At 35.8% G+C, this 27,058-nt stretch overlaps 4 protein-coding genes across 6 annotated transcripts in view; all 4 read right to left on the reverse strand.

The window, feature by feature from the left end:
- LOC130647603 (DPY30 domain-containing protein 1-like) overlaps positions 1 to 11,723 on the reverse strand; it is a 49,782-nt gene extending 38,059 nt beyond the window's left edge. The window contains exon 1 of one of the 2 annotated variants that reach the window (XR_008982865.1): positions 10,467 to 11,723. The gene's annotated coding sequence lies outside the window, so the exon portion shown is untranslated. The remainder of the gene's footprint in view (positions 1 to 10,466) is intronic. The other variant, XM_057453523.1, reaches the window with a different exon arrangement.
- LOC130647595 (LIM domain-containing protein A-like) lies at positions 344 to 6,867 on the reverse strand. The gene is made up of 4 exons (XM_057453513.1): positions 4,219 to 6,867; positions 3,309 to 3,423; positions 2,716 to 2,831; positions 344 to 2,246 (listed from the first exon to the last, which is right to left on the reverse strand). The coding sequence occupies exons 1-4, from the start codon at positions 6,688 to 6,690 to the stop codon at positions 1,137 to 1,139; spliced, it is 3,813 nt and encodes a 1,270-aa protein (XP_057309496.1). The 5' UTR covers positions 6,691 to 6,867; the 3' UTR covers positions 344 to 1,136.
- Positions 11,724 to 11,787: 64 nt separating the features above from the next.
- LOC130647596 (serrate RNA effector molecule homolog) lies at positions 11,788 to 19,048 on the reverse strand. The gene is made up of 16 exons (XM_057453514.1): positions 18,760 to 19,048; positions 18,521 to 18,589; positions 18,188 to 18,349; positions 17,285 to 17,454; positions 16,863 to 16,961; positions 16,675 to 16,706; positions 16,096 to 16,189; positions 15,987 to 16,018; positions 15,372 to 15,881; positions 14,920 to 15,156; positions 14,162 to 14,312; positions 13,830 to 13,938; positions 13,272 to 13,425; positions 12,830 to 12,980; positions 12,400 to 12,511; positions 11,788 to 12,315 (listed from the first exon to the last, which is right to left on the reverse strand). Exons 1-16 carry the CDS (start codon positions 19,011 to 19,013, stop codon positions 12,240 to 12,242), a joined length of 2,412 nt encoding a protein of 803 aa, XP_057309497.1. The 5' UTR covers positions 19,014 to 19,048; the 3' UTR covers positions 11,788 to 12,239.
- A 61-nt stretch (positions 19,049 to 19,109) lies between these two features.
- Positions 19,110 to 20,527, reverse strand: LOC130647602 (exosome complex component RRP41-like). 2 transcript variants are annotated; one of them, XM_057453522.1, is made up of 2 exons: positions 20,309 to 20,527; positions 19,110 to 19,954 (listed from the first exon to the last, which is right to left on the reverse strand). In XM_057453522.1, the coding sequence occupies exon 2, from the start codon at positions 19,950 to 19,952 to the stop codon at positions 19,218 to 19,220; it is 735 nt and encodes a 244-aa protein (XP_057309505.1). In that variant the 5' UTR covers positions 19,953 to 19,954; positions 20,309 to 20,527; the 3' UTR covers positions 19,110 to 19,217. The 2 variants fall into 2 exon arrangements, with proteins under 2 accessions (XP_057309505.1, XP_057309504.1); XM_057453521.1 differs by lacking the exon at positions 20,309 to 20,527 and adding an exon at positions 20,140 to 20,279.
- Between the last annotated feature and the right edge of the window lie 6,531 nt (positions 20,528 to 27,058).

Genomic DNA, 27,058 nt, shown 5'->3' on the forward strand with positions numbered 1-27,058 from the left:
GAAATTTTTCCCAAAAACGTAACATTAAATTTTATCATATCCATTTCACGAGGGGATATAAATCAGAATAAAATATAATAGAGCCTTTATTATATTTTACTCGGATTATTTCCTCCCCTTACAATTTCCCTCTATTATTGGGAAATTTCAATTTGGTTAGAGAAACGGGAACCTTTTTCAGCATTAGACACCACAAAAAACAGAACCTGGGCTAGTATACCCTTTTACTCTGTGTTTGGTTTGAAGAAAGAAGTTTCACTTGATCACAAGACTAGTGATCACACAACTTTAAATGCCGTGCCTTTTTACCTTTTTATATGATAAACAAACAACTAGAGCTGGGTTCTAGGGTGATGATTACTTCTCTTTAAAAAATCATTCATTTTCTACATATATATATTTATACAGGACAGACACTTTAGTGATCAAACCACCAGTATCAATGTCAACCTCGTTCCCAGGGATCTTAAGGTTGTACCAAAGTGGTTGCGGGGGTTCATGAAAGACACCTAGGGGTCTGAAGATCTGCGTACTACTTACTGGAGCAGATCTCTTTCTTTGAGAAGATTTACCGTTTTTTATAGACTCGTTGCTGTTATAACGAAAATCGTTAAGCATGTCCAGCGGATCGATTGCAGTCCTCGTTTTCAAGCGAAATCCTAAACACGCATCGCAAAAAAAAAAAGAAATGTCTTATTTTAACAACCATTTTATATTGAAAACTAATGTAATATGCAAGTATTATACAAAAAGGGTGTAAATAAACTTGAATGCATGTACACAGAAAAGGGTGGATTAATACGAAAGTGTTTCTACCATCCTCATAAACGCCACAGGCCCTGGGATCGAGGTTGCGCCGTGACCAAACAACCAACCTTGTTACAGGGCTTGTTTGCTCTTTTATTATTAGGACGGAGTCAAAATATAAAGAGCTAACAAGCCCTGGGATAGAGGTTACGAAAAAACAAAACTAGTATTGTCATACTAAAGAATATTGCCAACCTCGTCCCCAGAATCTTGTGACCCCTGTGCCGTTATTACAAAGTGGATCAACTTCATCAACAAGGCAAAATTCCCTGGGAACGAGGTTGAAACATTGCGTGTTTTATAAAAAGGTTATTTTGCGTTTCAAAATATTAAGTTATTCTATTACTAAAAAATACTTTTCTAATCATGTCGCGTCTCTGTTTAGTTTTTTTATTTGTAAACTCGTTTGTGTTCTGTGTTTTTAGCATCGTTCTTTTAACGACCATGGGAGAAATAAATTCAACAAACTCCCTTGACACCCAGGGCTCAGGGTTTGATGGTCCCTTCACGTGAAACTGTTGTATGTTAAGTATATTCGGATTTTTTGTGTCAGATTTTCCATCAAAATTGACTTTATCTTTTATTCCACGTCCCTCTGCATCCTCTATGCTAGTCTCGCCACTTGAATCCACCTCGTTTTCATGTTGCACTCCTTTGAAGTACGCATTTTTAGGTCCCTCCGCGTCAATTACATCGTTTAGTGTCAAATTTCCTAAGTTAGTGCTGAAACCCATGTAGTCACGCTTTACCGCGTTATCATCACCAGATGACACATCAGCATCTCTAGGCGTAATTTGGGCTACATCGCGCGACTCTTGTGTCGTTCTCTTCTCACCCGTGTTAGGTGTTCGATCTTCACGCATGTTGTCGCGGCTTGGCGTTCCAGTTTCCTGATCCGTCGCATGTAAGTCGCTGCCGGGATAAAGCTTGATATCACGTTGGTAACCATCATCTTCGCGGGGATGCTCGTTAAGGTGATGATGATCAAGTTTGTGTTCCTCATAATGATGATGATCTTCGTCCTCCTCATGATGATGACGATGGTGGTCGTCGTCGTGGTGATTGTCGTCGTCGCCGTCACCTTCACCGTGATGTTCGTGGTCGTGATGTTGATGATGGTCGTCATGGTGTTCTTGATAATGATGTTCGTGGTGTTCGTGCTCCGGTTCGTGTTCATGATGTACCAAATTTTGAACTTTGTGATTCTCATTTCTGTTATTGTTAATGTATGTGAAATGTTGATGAAATTGCTGAATACCCTCTCCACCGTTGGAGCCCACTCTCCTACCTACGCTTTCATGTGGATGAAACATGCCAGCAAATGCTGAATGATATCGCCATGGATCACGTATAATACTAAACTGCCCTCCTCCCATGTGTACCTTTGTGCCTGTTTTATGCAACGAAGTGATTTCTACATCTCCTCCGTTTTCATCAAGCTATAAAAAATGCCTTTCCCATGGTAAAATACAGGTAAAATTTTAAGCATTGCTCAGTATTCTCGCCCCTAAACCTCGATCTAAGAACCAGTACGCGTTCTATCCACGAATCACAGAACGCTACAGGCTCTGAAAACAATGTTGTTAGTCCGTGTAATTTATTTTTTATTCTACTAAAACGGAGAAACTCATTTCACGGAGAGAAAATTGTATGATGCATGTTGTCGTAAATACGCGATGTAGGTGCATCAACCACGTTCCCAAGGTCTTGCGGCCAAGGAAGAGCAGATCTCTTCCTTTTCGCCGCTATCAACTTCATCAACAAGGTAAAATGCCCTGGGAACGAGGTTGGTGCGAGTATATAATAAAACACAGACCCCAGCATCTTAAAAACATTGTAATGAATTTGCTTAGCACATTATGCTTGTGGATAAACATGTATGATGAATGAATGACGTCATCAAAGTACCTGGAAAAAGCCTGCACCTGTGTCATAATTATTAAGTTCATCATGTTCTCCCTGTGGCATGTCCGAGTTCTCTTGTTGTTCTTGATCCGCCCATTCATCTGGAGATTTACCTGGGCCTGTAATTACAATGAATATATATAATTCTTTTACGGACCAAATTCAATTTTTAATCTAAATTTGCATCTCTATGTTCGGCCTCATTCCCATCTAAAATATTGCTGACTCAAAATTATAATATTGTTTAAAGTTTGCCTAAATTTACTTGAAAGTCAGTACTTTAAAGTACAATAGATTGGTCGGACCTTGATACAAAACGGAGCAGCGCTTTGCGACGACAAAATGACCAATATATAATTATATTTCCATAATCTATAGAACAATTAAAAGTGGTGCCAAAATTTATTTTTTATTTTTTGTTTTCTTACTTCGCTAAAAACTAAGTAGCGATGATTTAGTAAGTGAAGCTACAAATAACCACAATTCTATTGGTGTTTGGGAGCGAGGTGTTATATAATAATTCCTCTCCTGTGTACTTTTACTTAAAAACAACTATGGTCACCCCTTCTAAAATTATTAGGTTTTTTCACACTTACCATGCAATTTCACTTTGACGTGATGGAAACGTCTGTTGTGATAATTTTCAGAATCTCCACTGTGATATTCTTCAGGTTCGTCATGGAAATTTTCGTGATCATGATGTATATGTACCTATATTGAGAACAATTTTGAAACTAGTTAATGTTGTAAAACCACAAGTGGGTACGGCACAGAGAACAACTGCAGTACAACTAATGGAATTGATACAAAAGTTAAAGTAAAACATTATACGCACCCTCGTCCCCAGGGTTTTTGTCTTTTTGACATAAGAGAAGATGACGTATTTTTCGTCGTCTTCTTTCATATAAAGAAAAACAAAAACCCTGGGGATGAGGGTGACAATATGCGTATATAAGAAGACTAACAAGGAGGTTGATTCGAATTATTTTGAAAATTTCCTTATTCTTTTATTTCTATGTTTTTTCTAACAAAACTATTTTTATTTGTCCTGGCTCCACAAGTTGTTAAATTTTGGGTTGTTTTGAAATTACGTTTTTTTAAGCTGGTTTATCATAAAAAAATTGTATGTTAAAATAAAAGATACTGATTACGAATGATGTGCTGACGGGACGGCTCCCGTACTGCCCCAATAAATTTTCGTGTAAGTCACAAAATTGATGCTTTCGCAGCCGCAGTACTTATTCAATGTCACTTGGAAAAACAATTCTACAGCTGTTTTTTTCTCACTTAAAATCAAAACCTAGAATCCTACTTGCAAAAATTAATATTGTCGCAAATTTCACTATGTTTCGTCAGCCGCGAAATTTAATTCAGCGAAATTATCAATCTCAATTGCGTTTTTTTGATATGAGGATGAAACACGTATCGCGATTTTTTTTAACCAAAGAATTTCCCTGTGAATGTCTCCGAATCTAAAAAAAACAAATTCTAAAAATAGTGGCTTACCTCATTATGCAAATAATGCGGCTGATGGTGGTAATGTTCGTGATGGTTGTCATGGTAATGATAGTCATTTTGTTCGTAGTGCGGGTCGTCGTGATAATAGTTGCTATGGTAATGAGGTTCATGTCGAACGTCTTGGTGGTAATAGTGAGGCTCGTTGTGTATTTGTTTATATTCATTATGAGGCTCAATGTGATGGAAATGAGGCTGCTCGTGTATATCAAAGTGAGGACTTTCGTGTACGTTTACTTGAGGCTGTTGAACCATCTCAACACTTCCTAAATCCATTCGTCCGCCATGTTCATCAATGGAATGAAATTCATCATGGCCTCCACCATGCATGAAATCTCCACCAGAATGATATGGGTGGTTATGCATCCCCATCATATTATGATTATGATCATAATAGTTATTTCGTTTCGTTCGAACTTCTCCATCATCCTCACTTTTATGTGTTGTGTCAGTTAAAAAAATTGATGCATTTTTCTTCAACCTACCAAATTTGCGAAAGGAGGGCATTTTAACTGTGACATTTGAAAGTTTGCTCTCACCAACCGGTGTTTTTCTCGGGTAACCGTCAACTCTTTGTTTTCCCGGAACTCCATCCTTGTCTGAAAGTAATACGTTAAGATCTTGATCATTCTCACCGAGATCTCCAACGATTGCTTTTAGTACATTGACAGCGCTATCTGATTCTTTCCTAATCGTTAAAGGTTCTTGATCGTCTGAATCATGAGCATTGACACTGTTATTGACTGGAATACTCTCGGAGTTGGGAAGAAAAACGTTTTTGTCATTTCCTTCTTCATCCAAAGTCCTACTGAAGCTACCAGTTTGATTTGCTTGTACGTTAGAAATTTTAGAGCTGTCTTGGTGGTATTTTTCTGGTGATAATTTATCACTAAATTCATCGGTGGCATTTCTGACAGTAATATTAGCTTCTGGTTTACTGGACTCTCGACTCAATCCCCATGGCGTGTAGACGGGAGCTGGCGAATCACTGTCAAGCGTCGCGTTATCGCTACTAGAATAGTCGTCTGACGGGTCGTCATTTTCCCATTCCTTTGTCGAATTCGAAGCTAAACTGTCAGAAACATTGACAAGGCTCATAACGGCATCGTTTTCTTTACTCATCGGTTTAAACAGATTTAATTGAATGTCGTTGTCTTCCTCCTTTACGTTGTTGTGTCCACCCGATGACGCCGAGCTTTTCCGGTGGTGATTTTTAGCGTCACTATTATCCGTCGTAATCACATTCGGTGTCGCATTTGTGACGTTGCGTTCTTCCAAGGTACTTTGTCGGTGACTTATTATGCCGTTATTGGTGTCGGTGTCGTCATCGTTTTGTTTGGTTTCAATGTTATCTTTGTTTTTGGTGTTCAGTAAATAATGACTTTGCGTACCAATTGGGCTTTCCTTAACCGTCATGTTGACGGCACGGAAGGAAACTTGCTCTTTGCCGTTACTGGAATCTTCATACGACGGGTAATTCGAAGTGGTGTAGTTATTAATACCTCGATTCTTACTTCGAATATTGGGGTATTTATCTTCCTTGACAGGAGTTTGTTGGTTTCTTGTGTCGGCATTTTCAACGACATCGTCATAATTTTGTTTGATATTGATTGTTTCGCCGTTAAAACTTTTATTTAAGTCATCTGCGGAATCTTCTTCATCGTCGGTTAATGGACTATCTTCCATTTCTCGCGATAAACCGGCGTTCATTGTTGTATTTTGACGTACATTATCCGCCGTGTTGGCGTTATCATGTAAATAATTCGTCGTTATTTTCGTTTTTGTAAGATTAGAAGAATCCAGTAATTTGTTACGGCGTATGGTAGAAATATTCATCCTATTATTAGCAACCGTATAATTGACGTCTGATGTGTTCGAAATGTCTGCGACGTTTTCTGAATATAAACCGCTACCTTCGTCTTTGTATGCATCGTTTTTATCATCAATATACGAACTGCCGTCATCCACGTTGTAGTCGGCTAAATCATGGTCATTGTTATACGTGATATTACTCGCACCACTCGACGTCGAGTTAAATTTCAACTCGTTAGATTCAGCATCGTTTTGATGTAGCTCCTCATTTAAATCGTTAATACTAGCATTTGTATCCTCGTCTTGGGAAAAAGTCGAATTTGTACTGTTACTTTGACCACTGGATAAAAAATGATCAAGCTCGTTCGTTTTCTCATCTGCTGTAACATTTTCAATGTTTTTAGTTCTGTTCACAATTTTGGCTGCGTTATCTGAAGTGATGTTTTCATTGTGTTGGTCAGAGAGTTGTGTTGGGTCTGGGTTTTTTATTACGTCTTCACTTCGAACAATGCTGTCTCGTTTACTTTTCACGTAGCTTTCAATTTCTTCGTAGATCTGGTCCATAATAGTTAGCTTCTGAGCCGCAGGATAACAGACTATGTTTAAACTAATATGGAGCACTAAAAAGCAACCAAACAAAAACTGATTCATGTTTCAAAACGACATTAAAATATTCGTCTTCGTTTTATTCTTGTTCTTCTTCTTCTTCACCTTCTTCTTCAGACGAGTTATTCCAGACAGTTTAAATTAAATATTTTGTTGTCGACGTTGTATTTACATAAAAAAGCCACGAAAAAGCATACAGAAAATGAGTGAGTACGCTCGCATTCGCAGCTAGCGTATTTTAATAAAAACCGAAGGTGAGTAAGTTGTTGAAAACCGTTTTTTTTCGGATTGTACTTCAAATGCATTTCGGTTTCCATAAAGCAAATTATCCACCCTCTCTTCCAGTGTTTTGTGCCCTTTTAATATGATAGAAGCATTGAAAAAACGGACCATGGAGAAAACTAGCCGCTAAAATAAACTAAAAATTGATTTACACAATTTTACAATGCAAGTAAACTACATATCACTTTGTTTTTGACAAAACCCTCACTTTTTTACAACAAATCTTAACACAGGACCTCTTTAAGATTATAAAAAAAAACAAGAAGTCCTGGCAGCAAAGATTTCCGCCATTAGCAATAATCTGAACTTTGAAGAGGACTGGGTAATACGGGGGAACAAAATCATTGAATATTCTAAAATTTTAAAATTCGATATTTGATTATTATTGAAACTGTAAATTATAGCTAACTTAAGTTACATAAACTTCATTTTTCTATAAGAACAATTTTAAAAGAAAAATAATAATAAACCCTAAAATTGATGAACAATACAAAATAAGAACAACGGCAAGACTGAAAATTTATCTATTTTCTCTTTTTCTCTAAGATTTTGCTTGGAAAATATCTTTAATAGTGGCAGCAAATTATTTTTTACATAATCAATTACGAAAAGTTAACTTTTCTTTTATAACACACTTGTCACGATTTTAGAGCTATAATACATTATCTTTCACCAAAAATATTCAGCCTCAACAATTCCTCTTTAAATTAAAATTCATGAATAATTAATTATTCTGCTGAATATAGCTTTAGTCTACATGCTTGTAAAATTAAACAAAAGGAAATGACGTAATTATTAAAGGGAAACGTTAATAACATCAAAGATGGCGCATTATAAGACGATCTTCATTATGCTACACTGCACGAGCTTTAACTTTCGATAGCATATAAACTTTAAAATAAAGTATTATTGTTCATTGGATAATAAAACAATTTGTTGCACTGTTAGAATAATATTGGCTTAAAACTTATTTTAGCCTTGTTCCCAGAGAAAATCTGTCAAAACGAGGATTTAAGCTTTAGCCTGGATAAGTTTCGGGCGTTCAGCCTAGCTGAGCTGTCTATCTCTCTGTCTATCTCGCCATCTATCTCCTCAGCGATTTTAAAGATTCCGCCTTCGCTGGTGAAATTTTTTTTCTTTTTTTTGCCGTTGAAGAATTTAGTTTTCCGTAAGAATAAAATACAAATCTTAAGCTATTATATCGTATAATCTAAAGATAGGATTGCATATGCTAAAATATTAGCTAGAGAGGTAAAAAATGGCAGGAGCGAGAAGAAGGCTATAATAGCCTTATCACCAAGCCCCCAACCTATATAAAAGGTTAGCATTGAAGATGATGAGGAGTTGTGTTATAATGTGTCGTACGTTGTAACTGTCGTGTGTTCTAAAATAAATATAGATTGTCAGTAGTCAATAGTTTATGTTTTAGTTTATGTTTGAATTCGTTAAGTGATGTAATAGTTTTCATGTCGTTATCAAGAAATGTATTCCACAATTTAGGTCCTCTGCTAGTTATAGAGAACTTTGTGATTGTATAATCTATGGTATAATTAATCCTAGATTGAAAAAAACTGTTAATTGAAAATCTGGATGGATATTTATGTTGTATCTTCTGAAACATATTATTAAATACTCTTGGTAACATATTGTTTTCAAGCTTAAACATTAAAAGAAGAGTTTGATAAATGTTTAATTGGTATACATTCAGTACACTGAGCTTTTTAAATAACTCTCTGGAGTGAGTGTACCTGTCAACATTTAAAATAATTCAGATTGCATGTTTTTGTTTATTTTGTAATTTATCAATTGTAACCACGCAATTTGCATAATTTAGATAGCAGTGAATGAAAGAAGAATATATGTTTTTTAAACAATTCTGATCTAGAACAAATTTTGCTTTAAATAGGATGCCAATATTCTTTGCGACCTTGTCTTCTAAAATACTTATATGTTCTCTCCAAGTAAGATTTTCATCACGAATAACTCCTAAAAATTTCATGGATTGTGCTCTTTTTATACTTATATTATTAATAGATAAATCACGAAACTTCAATGGCATATCATCTTTTTTATTTTGCCTGTGAAAAAGTGTGTACTTAGCCCGCCCACTCAGCCATACTTAAATAGCGGTTAAAAGAAAACCCGGGAAGAAACAAAATATATTTTTTGAGTTAAGAGTTAAGTTAACCCCAACCCTGTTACCAGTATCATTTTTATCAATCAGGAAAACGACCATTTTCGTTCACAGAGCTCTTTGAGATTAAAACCTCGAATGAACGAGAATGGAAAACGACATAAATTCCTAGGGCGACCTTTGTCTATGCACGACGGTTGAAATGTTCAATTCTTTTTTCTCATATGTACAGTGAAGCTCGCTGAAAAGTCATTTCAATCTCGTTCCCGAGGACTATGGTACACTAAGAATGCGCAAATAACCCAATCTCGTTCCCAACGTCTGTTGTCTCTTTTTTATGTCGGGACAGAGAGACGAACATACTCGTATCACTGTTTTAAAGTCAGGAAAGATACAAGATGCCATGGGGTTGCAAATAGCCCTCATTTTCATTATTTTCCGCTGACAATTTCGCCCAATTTCTGGCCACCTGACCGTTGGTGAACTTGAGCACTGCTGGATAATAAATTGAATTCTCTTCATATATATAATTCTTCTTCATCATTTATTTTGATATCTCAATGTTGAGTGATTACAAGTTATGGCCATAAGACGGCAACTCGTATCTCGCTCTCGCTGCGATGATAATTCCTGGGAGTCCGGGGAGCCTTCAGGCTCATTTTCATTTATGTAGATTTTTGATTGTATGACAATTAACTTAAATTTTTACTTGATTCGTATAATTAACGATGTAAATTTCACGGCTCTTTATTCAGACTTAAATTTTGCGTTTTTAATCCCCAGCAACCAATAAAAATTGCAACGTATTTGTGTGTTCCAATGAGGTGCAATGTTAATACGATTTTATTGATAAAGTAGACAAGATGACCTAAAACCCGCTTTTACACCCAAATGAGTTAATTAACAACCTTGTTCACAGCACCCTGTTGTCTCTTAGACCTTATTCAAGGAAATTAACGAGGCACAAAGTTAGCGCGAATTTTAAAAACTCGCGATAATTAAATGCCCCCTGTAATTAAAATTTTACGCATACTTCGTTTATCTTGTTTGATTGGCGCGAAAAAAATTCAGTATGGTCCTGACTAAGGCCAGAAACTGATATGTAAACTTTTTGAAGAAAACTAGAGGAATTGTTTGTCAATGAACCCATTCTTCGTTAATTTTGTGTCGCGTTATTTTCCTGGAATAAGGTATATGATGTAGGATATGTCAATTAGCGCAGTACTGATGAGAAACCGTGGCAATTGGGGGAAAACGCCTAACAACGACCACCACACTGCATTGCGCAAGTAATATAAAGCTCTCTCCAAGTATCACTTTTCATTTTTATACTATAAATTCCCTCACCCCCAACCAAGTCCACGAAACAACGAAAAGTTCGAAATATTGTAGAGTCGATACATACCTTAAACTCAGAGACCTAAAAGTAGTTTGAGTTTTTTATCCGTGAAATTGTACGCATCGCTGAAAAAAGCAATACTATGTGGTTTATAAATGCTTGTATGTTAACTATATATATTCTTATTACGCATGCGTGAGAATACCTTTTTTACGCCTCAATAACCCAGATGAAAGAAATGAACAATAACCGCTAACATGCATTTGCATTGAGATGATTAAAAATGGCGCCGATGTAAAGAAAATAACAAAAGTAGAATTCGATAGAATTTTGTCAATCTTACAGGCCTGTTTCCACACAGAAACTTCACAGATTCTGGTGTTAAATTTAATGATTTGAGCCTAGTCTATAACACATTTAGCCAAGGATAAAGTTGTTCTCAGAAAATCGTAAGCTCTTGGCGAGTAAAAATGAAGAGTTAAAGTAAATTTTTTTACTTCGTTATTATATCTCTTGCCATTAACCTTTCTGTTGTGGTTATCTAGTTGAGACTTTATCAGCTCCTTTGTAATTCCTGAAAAATGTTTTGCAATAATGCTACAACAGTCCTCAGATAGCAGACCCTTTTCTTTCAGGTTATTAACCAAATCATTCAAGTTTTCAATTTCTTTTTCTCTGCGTTTTAGTTTTTGATTTAACGTTTTGATTTTTCGTCTCAACTTTTTCTTAGTTGGTGATGGTGCAGGCTTCAGTATTTTTGTAGGAGGTTGGGGGATTTCGCTATCTGGTATGTTTTCATCGCGTACTTCATCAAGTTTTCTTTTAGCAGGCTTTCGTTCGACAGAAGGCTTTCTGGGCTTTAATACTTTCTTCAATCTCTCTGGGAAATCAAATATCGAAGGTACAGCATTTGGTTTTAGACGAGGTTTCAGATCATTTATACCATCTCTAGACATATAGTCAGAAGGCATGAAATGACTACTGCAAACATGGGAGTGTTTTGTAGGGGTAAAATTGTCTCTTCGTAATTCAACTGTCCAGGCTTTACACAGTTCATAATTTTCGATGGGAAATCTGTGGAAATGAATGTTACTACCTTTTTTATAACGGTTTGTATAGGCATATGCCACACAAGACCTACCCATTTACTACTAGCACGGCACACACACGCACTTTCGTTTTGAAAAAAAAATTGTTGTTATGCCTCAATTAAAAATGGCTGCCAAACCAGAAGTTTTCCTCATCTCGGAACCCGAAGTTAGACATCTAGTTTTTTATTTACATCATTGGTCTAGATTGCATTGAAAGTTAGTTCATAAATTGCTAGCATTTACGAAACTCGTAGTTTTATTACAAAATCTGATACCAACAAACACGAGAATACGTATTTAATCGACGTTGTAATTATTGTTTCAAATAAAATACAGACTGTTAGCACAACAAATGGTAATGGTAAGAGTTTTCTTACTTCCATAAAAACATGTCCTTATTATGACACCATATGCGGATGACGTTAACAATACTGTTAACGAATAAAAACCGTTACAACAGCTTGCACTACTGAGAGAAGTTTCACGTGGAAAAAACATTGACGACCCAGAAATTTTAGCTGAAGTTGATTCTGCTGAAGATTTAAATAAAATCCGCAAAAGTACAACAAAAGCAGCTTTCTGGAGTACAGTGATTTGAAATAAAAAGAAATGCAAAAAGCGATATTTTTAATGATTTACAGGTAAAAACTTTCAGGAAGTTCATGATTAGAAGGCATTGCAATTCCACTCTGTGAATAACTTCATGCTTAAAAGACATTGAATGTAACATTCCGGGAGTGTATTCTTTTTAAAAGAAATCGGATTCTTCAGGAGCATCAAGATCTTTGTATTTGATCAATTTACGATCACGGTAGCCGCCAACCCTGAAAGATTAGGACGCAAAATTATGCGAAAGCAGTTACACAAGGGTTTAATATTACACAAAGAGTAATAAGCGCGAAAATTACCTTTGTTTGATGGATTTGGGTGGGTATGTATTCATTCGGCCGTAGGTGTCTGGTGGTGCACTCTGAGGAGTGGTTGGCTGGTAAGAGGAAGCATATGCCGGACGTGAAGGAGCTTATGGTAAAAAAGCAACAAAAACTTAATGTTATCAGAGAAGGATAATATAAACATTGTATATACATTGACGTGACTGTTTTACACAATTACAAATGCGGATTAGTCCTATTTGTTTGTCGCATAAAGTTTGTCAGAGTAAGAAACAAAACCTTAAAAGTGACAAGTCGAACGCACAGCATAACGCTGGAAAAGATTCAATTTGGAGAGGATCAAAAATTTACTGATTAAATGAACTACTTATTTCGAATATTTTCAAGGTCCGTTTAACGGAGGTAGAAGCCCTAAATAAATCAATAAAAATTAAACAGAACATACTAGCAAACACAACAGGCTGTCTGGCCTGACTTGTCCATGAGCGTGCCTCATTTCCAGTGGAACCTGTGTTGGATGTCATACCACTGCGTGTTTTGGCGTCTGGAAAGCACGGTCGTTTCATGTCGTTGATGTAGTTGTTGAAGAATTGGACCTGGACATAAAAGCAAAAAATGCGGGTGAAACACAAGGCTGAAGCACAAAGGTAAAGTTATGAAGGTGAAATATACAGGCAGGTGAAACACACGACTGAAGGACACAGGTAAAAACAGAAAAAAATACGAATGAAAACATGCATTTGAAATCTATGTGTTGCAATCCAGAATAGTTAAACAGAAATAGGCACTCACACACTGGTGTGTGGAAGAAAACACGTATTTTTTTAAAGAAAGTTCATTTGCGTAAATGTTTTTAGGCAAGAAACATAAATTTGTGAAAGGTATACCTCCGTCTTCACGTTGTTCACACTATCCATGTGTTTCATAAGAAGATGCTTTCGAATAAATTCAGGACCACGGAACTTCTTCCCACTTAGCGGGCACAGCCATTTGTCTTTTGCCAACTCCTGTGTGTTGGCTTTTATGAAGTTTTCCACTTCGCTATTTAACCACGGTTAAGTAAATAATAGTTTAAAACGCGAAACAAGATCACAGCAGCATAAATCTTAGCAGGCTTGACAAAAAAATTTACCATAGACGAGACTATCAACTTTTTCACAATCTATATTATAATACCCGTATACGCCTGTCTGTCTGTCACGCAAAATGGTAGCTTAGCTGCGACGGGCGAACCCGTGGATTTTCCACAGGCTAGCGACTAGTAAATAAAATTTCTACAACTTTTTTCACCTAAAAATGCGACCAAGTTTAACAGAAACACTTCAAAACCATGTTGATGTTTTAACCTATTTTCTAATTAAAAGGTCAACCCTTTTGCTGGACGAGCAAAATTAACAACTTCAAGTAGGTAGAGAAAATAATCACAATAACAAATGAAAAGATACGTCTCTTCGTCTTTCTTTCCCAACTTGACAGATTCTTCAGCTGTAGCTACCTCCTCCTCTTTAAAAATGTGATCCAGTTTTTCAGAATTCTGCTTGAAAAATTCGTGGACTGAAAAAAAAAATTGTGAAAATTCACATGAAATTTTCATTGTACAGTAATAATGCCAGTGTCTATTTCAAACCTGCACCGTTTATTTTAATTCCTGTTTAAAACTTTTTTCTCTTCGTTTCCTTACTGGGTATTCTAAGAGTGGAATTAAGCTGAGGTAATACGGTCCTATAAAACAAAGCAGAGTGCCTTAAAGAGTTAGCAAAATCAAGGCCACACGTACCATCTCGCTTACTAGCTGCTTCCAGTGGTGGTCCTCTTACGTGCATGATACCACACCTCATAGGCATCTCATCTTCGTGAACGTATTCATTTGCGTTGTAGTAATCAAGACAATGTACGATGCGAAGGTATAACAACAATAAATCCAGTGCCTAATAAACAGATAAAATAAACCTAAATATTTTTAAAATTAACTGCCTGTGGAACTTTTCACAATTTAGAGTATTTGTGTCGTGGTTTTCATATATTTTGGATAGTACACCCAATTCGTACTAATTTTCGCGCGTATTAATATTCGCGTAGAAAAAAACACCAAGTATTTTAAATCCCCCACAAAAAACAAAGGATATATAGTAAATGTCTGACTGTTGGACAAAATTAAAATCAGTTTTGTTTCCTAAAGAAATATTTTTATATATATATTGTATATTTGCACATAATTTCTGTACTAACTTCACACGCTAAGAAACATTTATGCACGAATGCGTGAAAATTTGTACTAGTGCCTGGGACATAAAATCACTCAATAAAAAATTACCAAAATTCCTCTACGTTTTCAATACAACCTTGTAATCATAAATGATAAATAGATAAAATCATAAAATACAGTATTTGCTTAGGTTGCAATTTGCTTCACAGCTAACCTAAAAAAAAGCCTATTTCCCAATCTTCCAAAACAGTCTATATTTCCAAATAGACTTTGAATACTACATAGCTACCTAAAATACTAGTCAATTCAAGTGAAAGCACATGTTTTACCTTAGCTAAGTCTTCGTTCACAACAAGAGGGTATTCCTTCTTATCATCATCCTCATTATCTAAGTCCAAACCTGTAACCAATTCTTCTACATTGGGTGGCAATTTTTCCAACAAAGGGTTGGAGTCAGGCACAATAAAAGTTGACTTTTCCTCTTTCTTTTCTTCTTCTTCTTCTTCTTCAGTTTTTTCAACTTCGGCATCTTCTTCTTTCTTCACTTCCTCCTCTGATTCATCCTCCTAAAACAAGTTTGACATTTACAGCAAACAAACAAACAAAAACAACAACTTTAAATTTTTTTAAAAAAATAAAATTAATTTTTTTCAGAGAAACAAGATTCGTGTATAGGACATTAACATTTCTACCACACAAAAAAAAACAGGTTTGTAAAATCAATAACAGGGATATCACCTTTTAAAAGTCCAGTCCAACAAAAAATCAAAACATTTATTACCTTCTTCACTTCTTCAATTTGTCCATTCGTTTCTTCCTTCTCATACACCTGATGCTTGGCATCTAACTTTTTCAACAACTTTAACGCAAACTGCACATCAAGCTGCATCATCATTGGTGAACATGTGATGCCATTAACTGGTCGAATACGGTTACTAACATCTCGGTTAACAACGGGATTCAACTCCAACTCTTTTACACGGATGTTACTCAAACTCCAATTGATGTCTTTAATGTTAACATCATGCTCAAATGTTGCCCAGGCACGTCGTGCATAACGGCGTTCAGGTGACGCTTCAGACATTGCAAGGCGTAAGAACCCAGGGTAACGTTTACACACACCAATTAGATCATTTCGCATGATGTTAGCTGGTACAGTACGCATAAAAACAGATAAGGGTCGTTTCAAGTGCGACCCATCATATTTGTATTTTGGTGCGTTGTGTTCATTTTCTTCTGCATCAGGTTCTTTCTTGATTTGTTCAGCTTTTGTTTCCGATTCTTCTTTATCCTGTTAAAAAAAAGTCAAAATACAGTTATGAAAAAGTATCACCCAATATGGTGTCAAGGTGTTTAGCCTGATTTATTTTAAACATCGGATCAATAAAAGTGTTACCTCAATTGCTGCATCTTCTGTTTTTACTTTTCCTAAAAAAAAGCATTATAAGGTATAATTGGAAATAAAACATTTACCAGCTAGTAAAAGATTATGTCTTTCTACCTACCTTCTTCATCCTCCTCCATGCCTGGTGGTAAGGGTTCATCTTCGTCTTCCATGCCAGGTGGTAAAGGTTCTTTTTCTTCTTCATCATTTTTATCCTAATAATTATAATTAGGTAAACCACTGCAGCAAAACTTATTATAACATACTATTTGTAGAGATTTTAGTAAAAGCTTGGCAGACTTAAGGAACTTTACAAATTCAACAATTTTTCTAAGACATAAAATAAGGACTGCTAGAGTTGAAATCCATGTTTTATATAAAATAGTAATTTCATGATTAATTTTCGTGAATTTTGTAAAAAAGGAATTTCTCAATTTTAATTTTTTGCAGCAACAAATTTTCACAAAATTGACAAAAAAAACTCGAAAATTAATTCCCTTAGGTTACATTCGCTGCGCTGGTTAGACAAAAAAAATAAAGGACAGTTTTCATTCAATCATATTTAGCACTTTCACTGTGTGGGCATGTGTTAGTTATATCTTTTTTAACAATAAATCAAAATTTCAAAAACAATGAAAACGTTGCAACCTGTGATGATGCACACCTAAATTAAATTAGCCTAAATTCTTATTGTACTTACTTCCTTTTTACCAGCATCTGGCGAAACATTTCCTGTTAAAAAAAATACAAGAAAATTTAAAATAAATTGTCAATAACAAAAATCAATAAAATGAAATATGCATTTACAAAATTACCATTGCAAATTTATCAAACTGAGGTTGCTTATTAGGCCCTGCAAAGTTAATAAGAAAAAACATTATTAATTACCTTCACTTTCTTTATTTCCACTTTCTAGTTTACTTTCAACAGGTGGAAGATCTAATGCTTTAACATCTTCGTCAGTGCCTCCCTCCAACTTAACAATGGCTAAAAAAAGTAAATAAAAAACTTGCACGGAAGGAACTTATTTTCTAGAACAAACGAAATACCCATCAGCCTCATTTAAAAACTTCCTTGTGCACATTACACACAATTTCACAAATAATGATATTAATAACAACCATGAGGCAATAATAATTTCCTTAGTACGGTTATCCACAACATTGTGCATTTAAAGCTCATATTTAAACCACAGAGCATATCCACCATTCTTTAAAAACGTTTGTTTTTGGAACGCCAACATTCCTTTTTGTGTAACTACACAGTTTCTGCTTAAAATAATTTATTGGCTTACATAAAAACACAAATACCTCTGTCCAAGATCTTTAAAACTTCAGAATTATTTGTGAGAGTCAGCGACAACTCTTCAAAATATCCTGCTTCCCAAAGGTTCAAAAATATTTCCAGTCTTTTGCGCAAACCTTGTCGCACGAGTCTCTTTCGTTCTATGGCTTTCACAGGATGGTACTTTTCTTCAAACCTGAAGTTTAAAAAAGGTGTTAGGATTGATTTTTATATTACCAATAATTAAATAAATACCAATAAATTATTAGTATTGTAAGGTCACTATTGTTGTATCACATTGCCGTATTGTACGTTGCTTGTATCAGTACAGTACAATTGCCAACTGATTTTTTAAAGGGATAAATTAATTTTATACAAACCTGAGTGCTAAAATTGAAGCAAAGACACAGGATATACAAGGCTCTAACTTACTCTTATGTTTTATAACTCAGCAAGGCGGTCCATCCGTGGCGCAGTAAGACGATTGGTTACTATACAACAAGCCAGGTTCACAGCCGCATTATAGACCTGCGACTGTGAACCAACACACAAGCAAAATAAACGAGCCTGGTGTTACATTGATTTTAAACATTTTATAATTGGGAAAAACATTTGAATTTCTTTAGGTTTCTCTTCTTCGTTTATCACAACTGTCAGCTGACAGATGCTAAAAGAAGTCAAAATGGATGAACAAACTGGTTGCTGTTGAAAATAACATGATATCAAAATACACACAACACTGTAACGATAAACCTTCTAACATGTAAGCCTTCTTCCAAATTTAATCTGGCAAGCAATTATAAGGTAAAATTGCCATTATTTAAATTTTACAGAACAAAAAAATTAACAAACAGGTCAAATGTGAAAACACTCAAGTGAGCAAAAACAAACAAATCAGGTAAACAAAAACAAATTAACAGTTGGCTTACCATTCTTCATTCTTGTGTAGCACAAAGAAATCATTGATCTGGGTTCGTTTAAATTCAACTTTATATTCTTGGTATCTTCGCACAGATTCTACTTCATCAATATCGTCTTCTTGTTGTATAATGAAATCTTTAAAACTCATCAACATAGGAATTCCAGTGTTACTGAAGTAAACACAATGACACAGCAATATTACAAAAGGCAAACAAATTAGATGAAATGGCAACCAATCAAAACCCTTTTTACTCTTCCAGTCCTGTTTTGACAACAGTGATTTCAACTTTATGGTGTATCTCTCAACCACCTTCGTATTTCTTATCTAAATTAAAGCTCACCTTTTATCAGTATTTGCTAACACATTTGAGTCTTGTGAGCCTCTCCAGCCCTGGTGATCACTGGATTCCCTATTATTATATATAAACATGTCAACTCAAGTATTGTAACAATTTGAAAGAAAGTGTGAAAAAAACTTTTTTACTTGACTTTTATTTTCAATGGTAAGTTCCATCTAATGACACCATTTGTTTTTTAAAAAAAGTTTACAAAAAATCATCCCTACGGCATGAGACCTCACCAATCACGCTTTGACTTTTTAGGCGGAGGACTTGATCCTCTTCCAAAACTATCCCTTCTGTCTCTGCCAAGATCTTTGCTGCTTCCGTAATAATCTCGTTTCGAGCCTCTTTCCCAATTATTATGGCCACCACTCATACGATCAGGTCTACCACGATCATATCTTGGAGCTGGTCTTCTGTTATCATAGTCATTTCTCTCTCCTCTGAATTTGTCTCTTCGCCTTCTATCATACTCTTCATCACTGTCACCCATTTTATTTATTACTAAACTAAGAAATAAGAAAAGTAATAATTGGGGAAGTTTTAAAAAAACTTGAGTAAAGAAAGCATTTATCTAAAACCACACAAGTTAATGTACAAAATTTCCTTGAGTGTTTATACCTCATCAAAATTTTTGTAATCACTGCCTATTTACAATAAAAAATTGTTACACATAATTAAAATGAAATCAAAAATGTTAAACAACTAATGTGATTGATTGGTCTGTGGAATCTGACTCAACAGCTTGCTGTAAAACTGTAAATACATCCAAGCATGCTTTTTTGCTAGTCTCCAGTAACTGCTCCAAATTATCAACATGAAGTTTAGAATCCACCTGAAACAATACAATCTTTTCTGTGCGAGGAAGTAAAGCTAACGTTAATCTAGCAGAACCAGAGCTTTCCTCTAAGTAGTTGATATCGGCAAGGCAACTCTCCTGAACATAACTTGAAGTACATGCACAAACAAAATCCCTCATTGGAACTCCTGCATCAATTAAAGCCAGTGTTGCAGCATTTATACAGGCTGCTACATTGCTACCATCTGACTGCAAAGCTTGAACATAGATATCTATTTGTGATCTGGGGTATAACTCCTTCATAATAGCTGTCTCAAACGTTTTTTGCAAAGTCAGTGAAATATCAGTTGTCTTCCTGTCACCTTTCGGCCTACGTTTACGCTCACTTGTACTGAATGTAGCCATACTAAACTGGCAATTGATTATGACAGAATCATGTAAAGCTTTTGAACGATTCACAACTTCATGGGGTCCATACACACTGGCGATAACTTTGGTATTACCTTGTTCAATATAGGCAGAACCATCAGCTTGTACAAATATTCCTTTCTTACATATAATTTTCCGTAACTCATGACATTTTCTTCCATCTATACGCAATCCTTCTGGTGAGATCAACTCTAAACCTGCCATTTCTACATGAAAAAACAAAAGCAAAAGAATTCACACTACTTTATCACTGTTCACGTTAAGCTACCACATGGTATTTTTTTCCTGATCAGTTTGAAAAAAAAGTTTGTTTCCATTATAGTAATAAAGCTAGGTGCTGTGACAACAATGAACATGTTAATCAAAAATTACCTACAATAACAACACTTACTTATAGCCATTGTTTACAGAAAGAAGAGAAAATTCATCTCACAAGAATTCACTGGTGCGACAATTTCATGCTGCCATGTTTTAGTAATTAAGATAATTTTATGTGACCGACATCAGTAGTGTCATACAGGTCCAACCTTGTCCCTAGCAGTTCCTGTAGAAATTAATACCTTAGGGTACTTGTTGTGCTACTGACAGTTTGCGGGCCGGGAAGAAAGGGTCTGCAAAAGGATATCCGTGATCTTTTTTTAGCACTGCGACGGGAAAAAATACGCCTGACCGACTGATTCTTGCAGGGTCTTCACGATGTGAAAATAACATATTTTTCATGGTGGCCTGAGCATGTGAAAACAAAAATGCACAAATTAAATAAAGAACTATATCAAAGGCATGACAAAACTGTTTAGGCTGGTCTCAATGGCTATGCAGAACATACAAACTATAATGATGAAAGAAGTTAAGAAGAACATCTAAGATCAAAAATCGTATATACATAAAATTTAGCTAATATCAAAGCCCTTAAATAATCAACAGTTTCAGCATTATTTAGCATTTGAAGTACTTTGAGACAAAGGACTAATCTTTTTTTTTTTTGGGGGGGGGGAGATCATGACACGGAAAATTTTTTAAATAAAAATAAGTTAAAACATAAAGTGTCTTCCGAAGTAGAAAGAGGAGAAGTAGAGAAGAGTTCGGAAGAAGAGAAGAGTTATACACGGTAGGGAAAGAATACCTAAAAATAAAGGCTGGGCAGCCATTTTGAGGCGCGCGTGAAAAGAAGATATTAACCTGCACAACCGTTTCGGAATGACTGGGGCAACAACTGCCTAAAACAACGGGTGACGACGGCAACAACCTCAAACCCAGGAACTCTTGAAACATAATAATGAAATGCTTATAATCTGATTTCTTTTTCTTATGCTTTCCTTCTCGCAACTTAATAATATTATCCATTTTTTATAAGTAACATTTGAAATAGAAATTCTAATTCGTCGATCGTGGCTGCCCTAACAACTTCGTCCCCAGGGGGGGGGGGGGGGTCTGGAACATCGAGGGTAAGCGCGCTACAAATCCCCGGGGGACGAAGAGATGATGAGCCTGGAGATTGTGTTACCAAGGGCACTTATATCATATGCATATTTTGCGCCCCTCTCTCTTATTTGCAATGCATAATAAACATAAACACTATATATGTGTCAACCTCGTCCCCGGGACTACTTGCTTCTTAATGGCTGCGCTGCCTGTAAAAGGAGCTGGAGTTGACCTTGTGATAACGCCTTAACAAGAAACGAGACGAGAATGGCGGGTAATATTTTTAATTTTAATTCTGTATCAACCTTTTTTACCTTCTTTTTTACAATTCACGATATTAGCAGGGACCGTAAAGGACGATCTAAACTTTAATTTCACACCCGTGTTTACTCATGCCGTTAAAACCCTTTTCTAGTGAACCGAAAACTGTCTAATCGATTTCCAGGACACATCAACTGTTGAGTCAGCTCTATGTTAAAATTTGTCTTTATGTTTTGTCTGCCATGTTTTGTCTGCCATGTTTGTTCTGTAATTTATTTAACTATTGTGTTGTCAAGTGTAGTTACCCAAGTGTATTTAGTGTAAACATTTAATCACCTGTTTGTGTCCTTGTGTTAATTAAATGTCAATTTGTGCAATGTTATAAAATTTAATTGTAAAGTATACTCTATAGGGAATTTATATTTATTTATTTAAAAGCAGATTTTTCAGTTCAGTTGTTCACTTGAAGTCACTGAGGTGATCACATCTTTTTCAATGTCAAGAAAAGTTTAAATAATCTTTCACAAATTCAATTTTTTTTCAGCAAGTCTATTTAAATTCTAATCAAGTTTATTTTTCAAAGCTCTCACACTTGGCAAGCTGGTAAGCATTATATAGTTTATAATATTTGTTATATTTCCTTAGTCATTTTTTTGAATATTCACTACATACATTTTTCTTATATATTGTAGTTTGAACACGTCGTTACAAGCATCAAGAGTGTGAGCGAAACTTGTCTTTTTTTTGGTTAACCCTACATTCAAACAGCAGGCGATTGTTTGTTAATGAGGCGTAGTGAAAGGATCGCCGATAAAGTTCGTATTGACTACAAATCATTACATGCTACTGGAGCTATAAATCAAATTTCTTCTCAAGTTCAAGATACTCCAGTAGATGGAAAAATTGTAGTAATGGCATCCGAAGACACTAGTATCAGCAAAAACTCAGACCCAGTTATTCAACTATCAATCGATGAATCAATACTAGCTGATGACATTGACGATTTTGTGGATGAAAACCAGTCAGGATATTATGGCAAATCAATTGAAGATATAGATTCGAATATCAAGCAAATGGAAAATTTACGCACCCAGTATAGGCGAAAACACAGGGAGCTATCAGCAAACTTAAAGGAACTTTACGAAGGAACGTATGGTAAATCATATACTCTCAAAATCGAAAGCATGAAGAGTTTCGTTATGATGAAGAGAGAGCGTCGACAGAGATTACGAGAAAGACAAAATCTTGGCGACATAGAATCATCAGAAAGAAAAATGAAATTCCTTGTCAATGAAATCATTCAGTTAATTTCGTATTTACAGGAATCTTTCACATCATCCCTGTCCACCTTGGATGATAAGGAAATCAAAAAGAGAAAAGAGGATTTGCCGGAGCAGTTAAGCCAGATGGAAACATTAAGAAAATCCTTTAAAGAAATGATCGAAACCGCGAAAGGGAAGGATGAAGGTAATTTAGATGATCTAAATAAAAGGTATGACAAACTTGTTGATCTCAAAAACTGTTACATTAAAACCCTTGATCAGGAATATCAGGATAGGGAACTTTCAAAAGTGGAGAAGTTTAACTCATCAACTTTGAATATAAAATTACCTATATTTAAAGGTTATGGCAGTGTTTGTGATATATATACATTTCAAACTGACTTCGAAAAATTGTACCTAAGATCCACACCTAATGCTGTTCTACCAGATCTTCTGAAGAATAATTTTTTAGAACACCCAGCGTTGACACTGGTGAGAAATGTAACTAATATCAATGAGATCTGGAGAAGACTTAAGGATGCGTATGGAGATCAGAAAACGCTACTATCAAAGAAATTGGCAGAGTTGAATAAAACTGAACTGAAGCACAAGGATCCAGAAAAGGTGGTTGAAGGACTTAGCCACATTGTCAACATGAGTTATTCTATGGTGATGGTCTGGAAAGGATCTATAAATTGATCGGTGATAACAGAGTGACAAGGTGGTTGGCTGCTAGTTGTGATGATGATTCAGTAGGAGAAAGTAAGTGGCATAAACTCATCACATTCTTGGAAAAAGAAATCAAAGTTTATCAACAGAAAGCCCTACTTCAAAATACCACACTAGAACCAAGAAAAGTTCCATCAAAATATGGTAACCGACAGTCGCATTATACTGGAAAGAATGATCAAGATCTCACCGATTTTAATGAGGTACCAAATTCTTGTTTTATCTGTAATCAACCTGATCATGTGATGACCAATGGTCCCGGAGGCACAAAAATTGTACAGTATTTTGTTTGTGAACGCTTTGTCAATATGTCACCAGCTGAACGATTTTCAGTGCTGAGATCTAAAGGCCTCTGTTTTCAGTGTCTTTTTCCAGGTGCAACAATGAATAGAGGCAAACACAAAGAACGTCATTGTCAAAGGGACTTTATTTGTAAGCATCCTTCGCATGATAAGTACCCAAGAAAGAAACATATTCTTGTGTGTGAAGAACACAAGGACAACGAAGAAAATCAAGACGTACTCGGCATCTACAAAACCAGATGTATTTTGAGACGATATCAAGTTGAATTACCTTCTTATGCAAAGGATATCAAATTGTCACACCATGTTGAAGCAACCAAAAGCTCTAGCTATAAATCAACGTTAATCAACGAAAAGGAAGACAATAAAGCAATCTATATGCTACAAACAATCGAGATTGATAATCACCAATACTCGATGTTCTACGATACAGGATGTGGTGATTTTATAAGCAGACTCAATGCTGTTCATAAGCTTGGGCAACGTGCAGTTCAAGAGTGTACTGGACCGATAACCCTTGGTGGAGTCGGAGGTATCACGACAAAAACACCTCATGGAATATATAGTGTCAGACTGCCACTTGCTAATGGAGGAGATGCTGTGATGTCAGGATTATGCATGGAACAAGTAACAGCAACGTTCCCAAAATACCCACTTGGTGGAAGAGTAGAGTCTGATATTAAAGAATCATACCGTCAATCAGGAAATGATGTAAGAAACTTACCTTCTTTGTTACCATTCGTCGGTGGAGAAACAGACTTCATGCTGGGAGTGAAATACCTACGATACTTTCCTGAAGCAGTATACCAGATGCCATCCGGGTTAACAATTTATAAATCACATTTTAAAAATACTGATGGTAGTTATGGTGTGATTGGAGGGCCGCATGAAGTATTCACCCAAATTGAAAGGTATCACCATTTATCTTATTGCAAATCCTTTCTATCAAATCAACATTGTCTTTTTAAGAATGGGTATCAAGTAAACCCAGATGTTTCCCTGTTAGGATATAAAAATGATTTATTTGACATTTCAGTAAATGACGTTAATAACTTTGACTTTGAGAATAATCACCACACGTTTGTATCAAAAAACATCAAATCTTTTAATCAAGTGGAAGCTGCAGGGAGCGAAATAAATTACAGATGCATCAAATGTCGTACGTGTTCAACTTGCAAAAACCATGACCAAAATGAATCGTTGTCAATCAAGGAGGAAATAGAACAAGAGGTTATTAATAAATCTGTGCATGTTGATATCAAGAACTGCATTACGATCGCTAACCTTCCATTCATGCGAGACCCAAGTATCAATTTAAGTCCGAATCGACACAAAGCTCTGAACGTATACTTCCAACAACTGAAACGATTGGAGAAAAATCAAGCAGATAAAGAATCAATTATAAAATCAGAGGCCAAACTTCACTCACTTGGTTTTGTTGAATATGTTAAAAATCTACCAGCCAATATTCAAACATCACTTGCTAAAAATCAAATGAAAAACTACATTCCTTGGAGGGTGGCATGGAAAGATAATTCAACAACAACACCATGTCGCATTGTATACGATGCATCACAACCAACATCAACTGGATTCAGCCTTAACAGTATCCTTGCCAAAGGTCGAAATAACATGAACAATCTTGTCGAAATCTTCATTCGATGGAGAATACACAAAGTTGGATTCCACACAGATATACAAAAAATGTATAATGCTGTCAAACTTCGTGAAGAGGACTGGTGCTATCAACGATACTTGTGGCAACAGCAGTTAGATCCAAATAAACCGCCGGAGGAAAAAGTTATCAAGACAATCATCTATGGTGTAAAATCATCTGGAAATCAGGCAGAACGTGGTCTACGAGAAACTGCCAAATTATTTCAAGAACCATACCCGGAGGTATATGAAACCGTCTGCAAAGACATATACGTTGATGACTGTATGTCAGGCTGTCCAACAATGGATCAAACGTTACAAAGAGTAGATGAACTGGAACTAGTTCTAAATCGTGGTGGATTCACACTCAAAGGTGTCACAATATCTGGGAAGAAGCCACAAGAAAATTTATCAAGTGATGGACTCACGCTGTGTGTGGCTGGTCTTCTTTGGTATCCAAAGGTAGATGAAATTTCCCTCGATATCAAAGATCTTAACTTTGCAAAGAAACATCGTGGTCGCAAAGTGAAGCAGATCACACAAATACCAGAGCAACTCACCAGACGGAATTGCGCATCGAAGGTGGCAGAAATCTTTGACATCTCAGGAATGTTAACTCCAATTACTGCCACGATGAAAATGGATCTGCACGAACTTGTGAAACGCTTCTTGGATTGGGATGACATAATTCCCGATTCCTTGAGATCAATTTGGATATCACACTTTCAAATGATGGATGAAATAAAAAACATCCGATTTCAACGAGCAGTTGTTCCAGATGATGCGGAAAGCCTTGACGCATCCACATTAGATTTTGGGTTGGTGTTGCCATCTACATTCGATTCAAAAGAAAAAGTAAAGGATTTTCTTCTCAACTCATTTTTGCAAAATCTCGCTTAATTCCAGACGGTATGTCACAGTCTCGAGCAGAGTTATTCGCAGCTATTGTCAACACACATTGTGGTGAAGTGGTAAGAAGATCTCTTCATAAGATCCACAAGAAAGCCATCAAATTCACAGATAGCCAAATTGTCCTGTACTGGTTAGCGAATGAAAATCGAGCTCTAAAGCAATACGTAAGAAATCGAGTTATAGAAATTCAAAGATTCACATCTATTGATCAATGGAGATATGTCAGATCAGAAGATATGATTGCAGATATTGGTACCCGAAGATGTATTTCCATTAGCAATGTTCTAACTGAATCTGTTTTGTGTAGAGGTTTCGAGTGGATGAGAGGTGAAGAGTCCAATTTTCCAATGATGGATGCTAAGGAAATTGTTCTAAATAACCAAAATCTTCAATTGATTAAACGTGAAACTCCACCAAAATACGAACCAGAGCCACAAACCACATACCTAGCTCTTGATTCTACCATCACAAAAGAAATATCTGACAGATATCAATTTTCGAAATACCTTATCGATCCCAACAGACATCGCTGGAAAGTAGTGGTAAGAATCCTCGCCATTGTTTTTAGATTTATACGAAATTGTCGTATAAAAAATTTAAACAAGATTTCATCAAATCAATCATCAAAAATCAAAAATATCGTTGTGCTGTCAGATGTGGAGATAAAAGACGCAGAAAACTATTTCCACAAGAAGGCAACAATGGAAATTAAACAATTCCTGAAGTCAAATCAATATGAAAAAATCAGTCACGAAGGATGGAATTC

This window comes from Hydractinia symbiolongicarpus, chromosome 6, assembly GCF_029227915.1.
Source record: "Hydractinia symbiolongicarpus strain clone_291-10 chromosome 6, HSymV2.1, whole genome shotgun sequence".
NCBI classification, from domain to species: domain Eukaryota; kingdom Metazoa; phylum Cnidaria; class Hydrozoa; order Anthoathecata; family Hydractiniidae; genus Hydractinia; species Hydractinia symbiolongicarpus.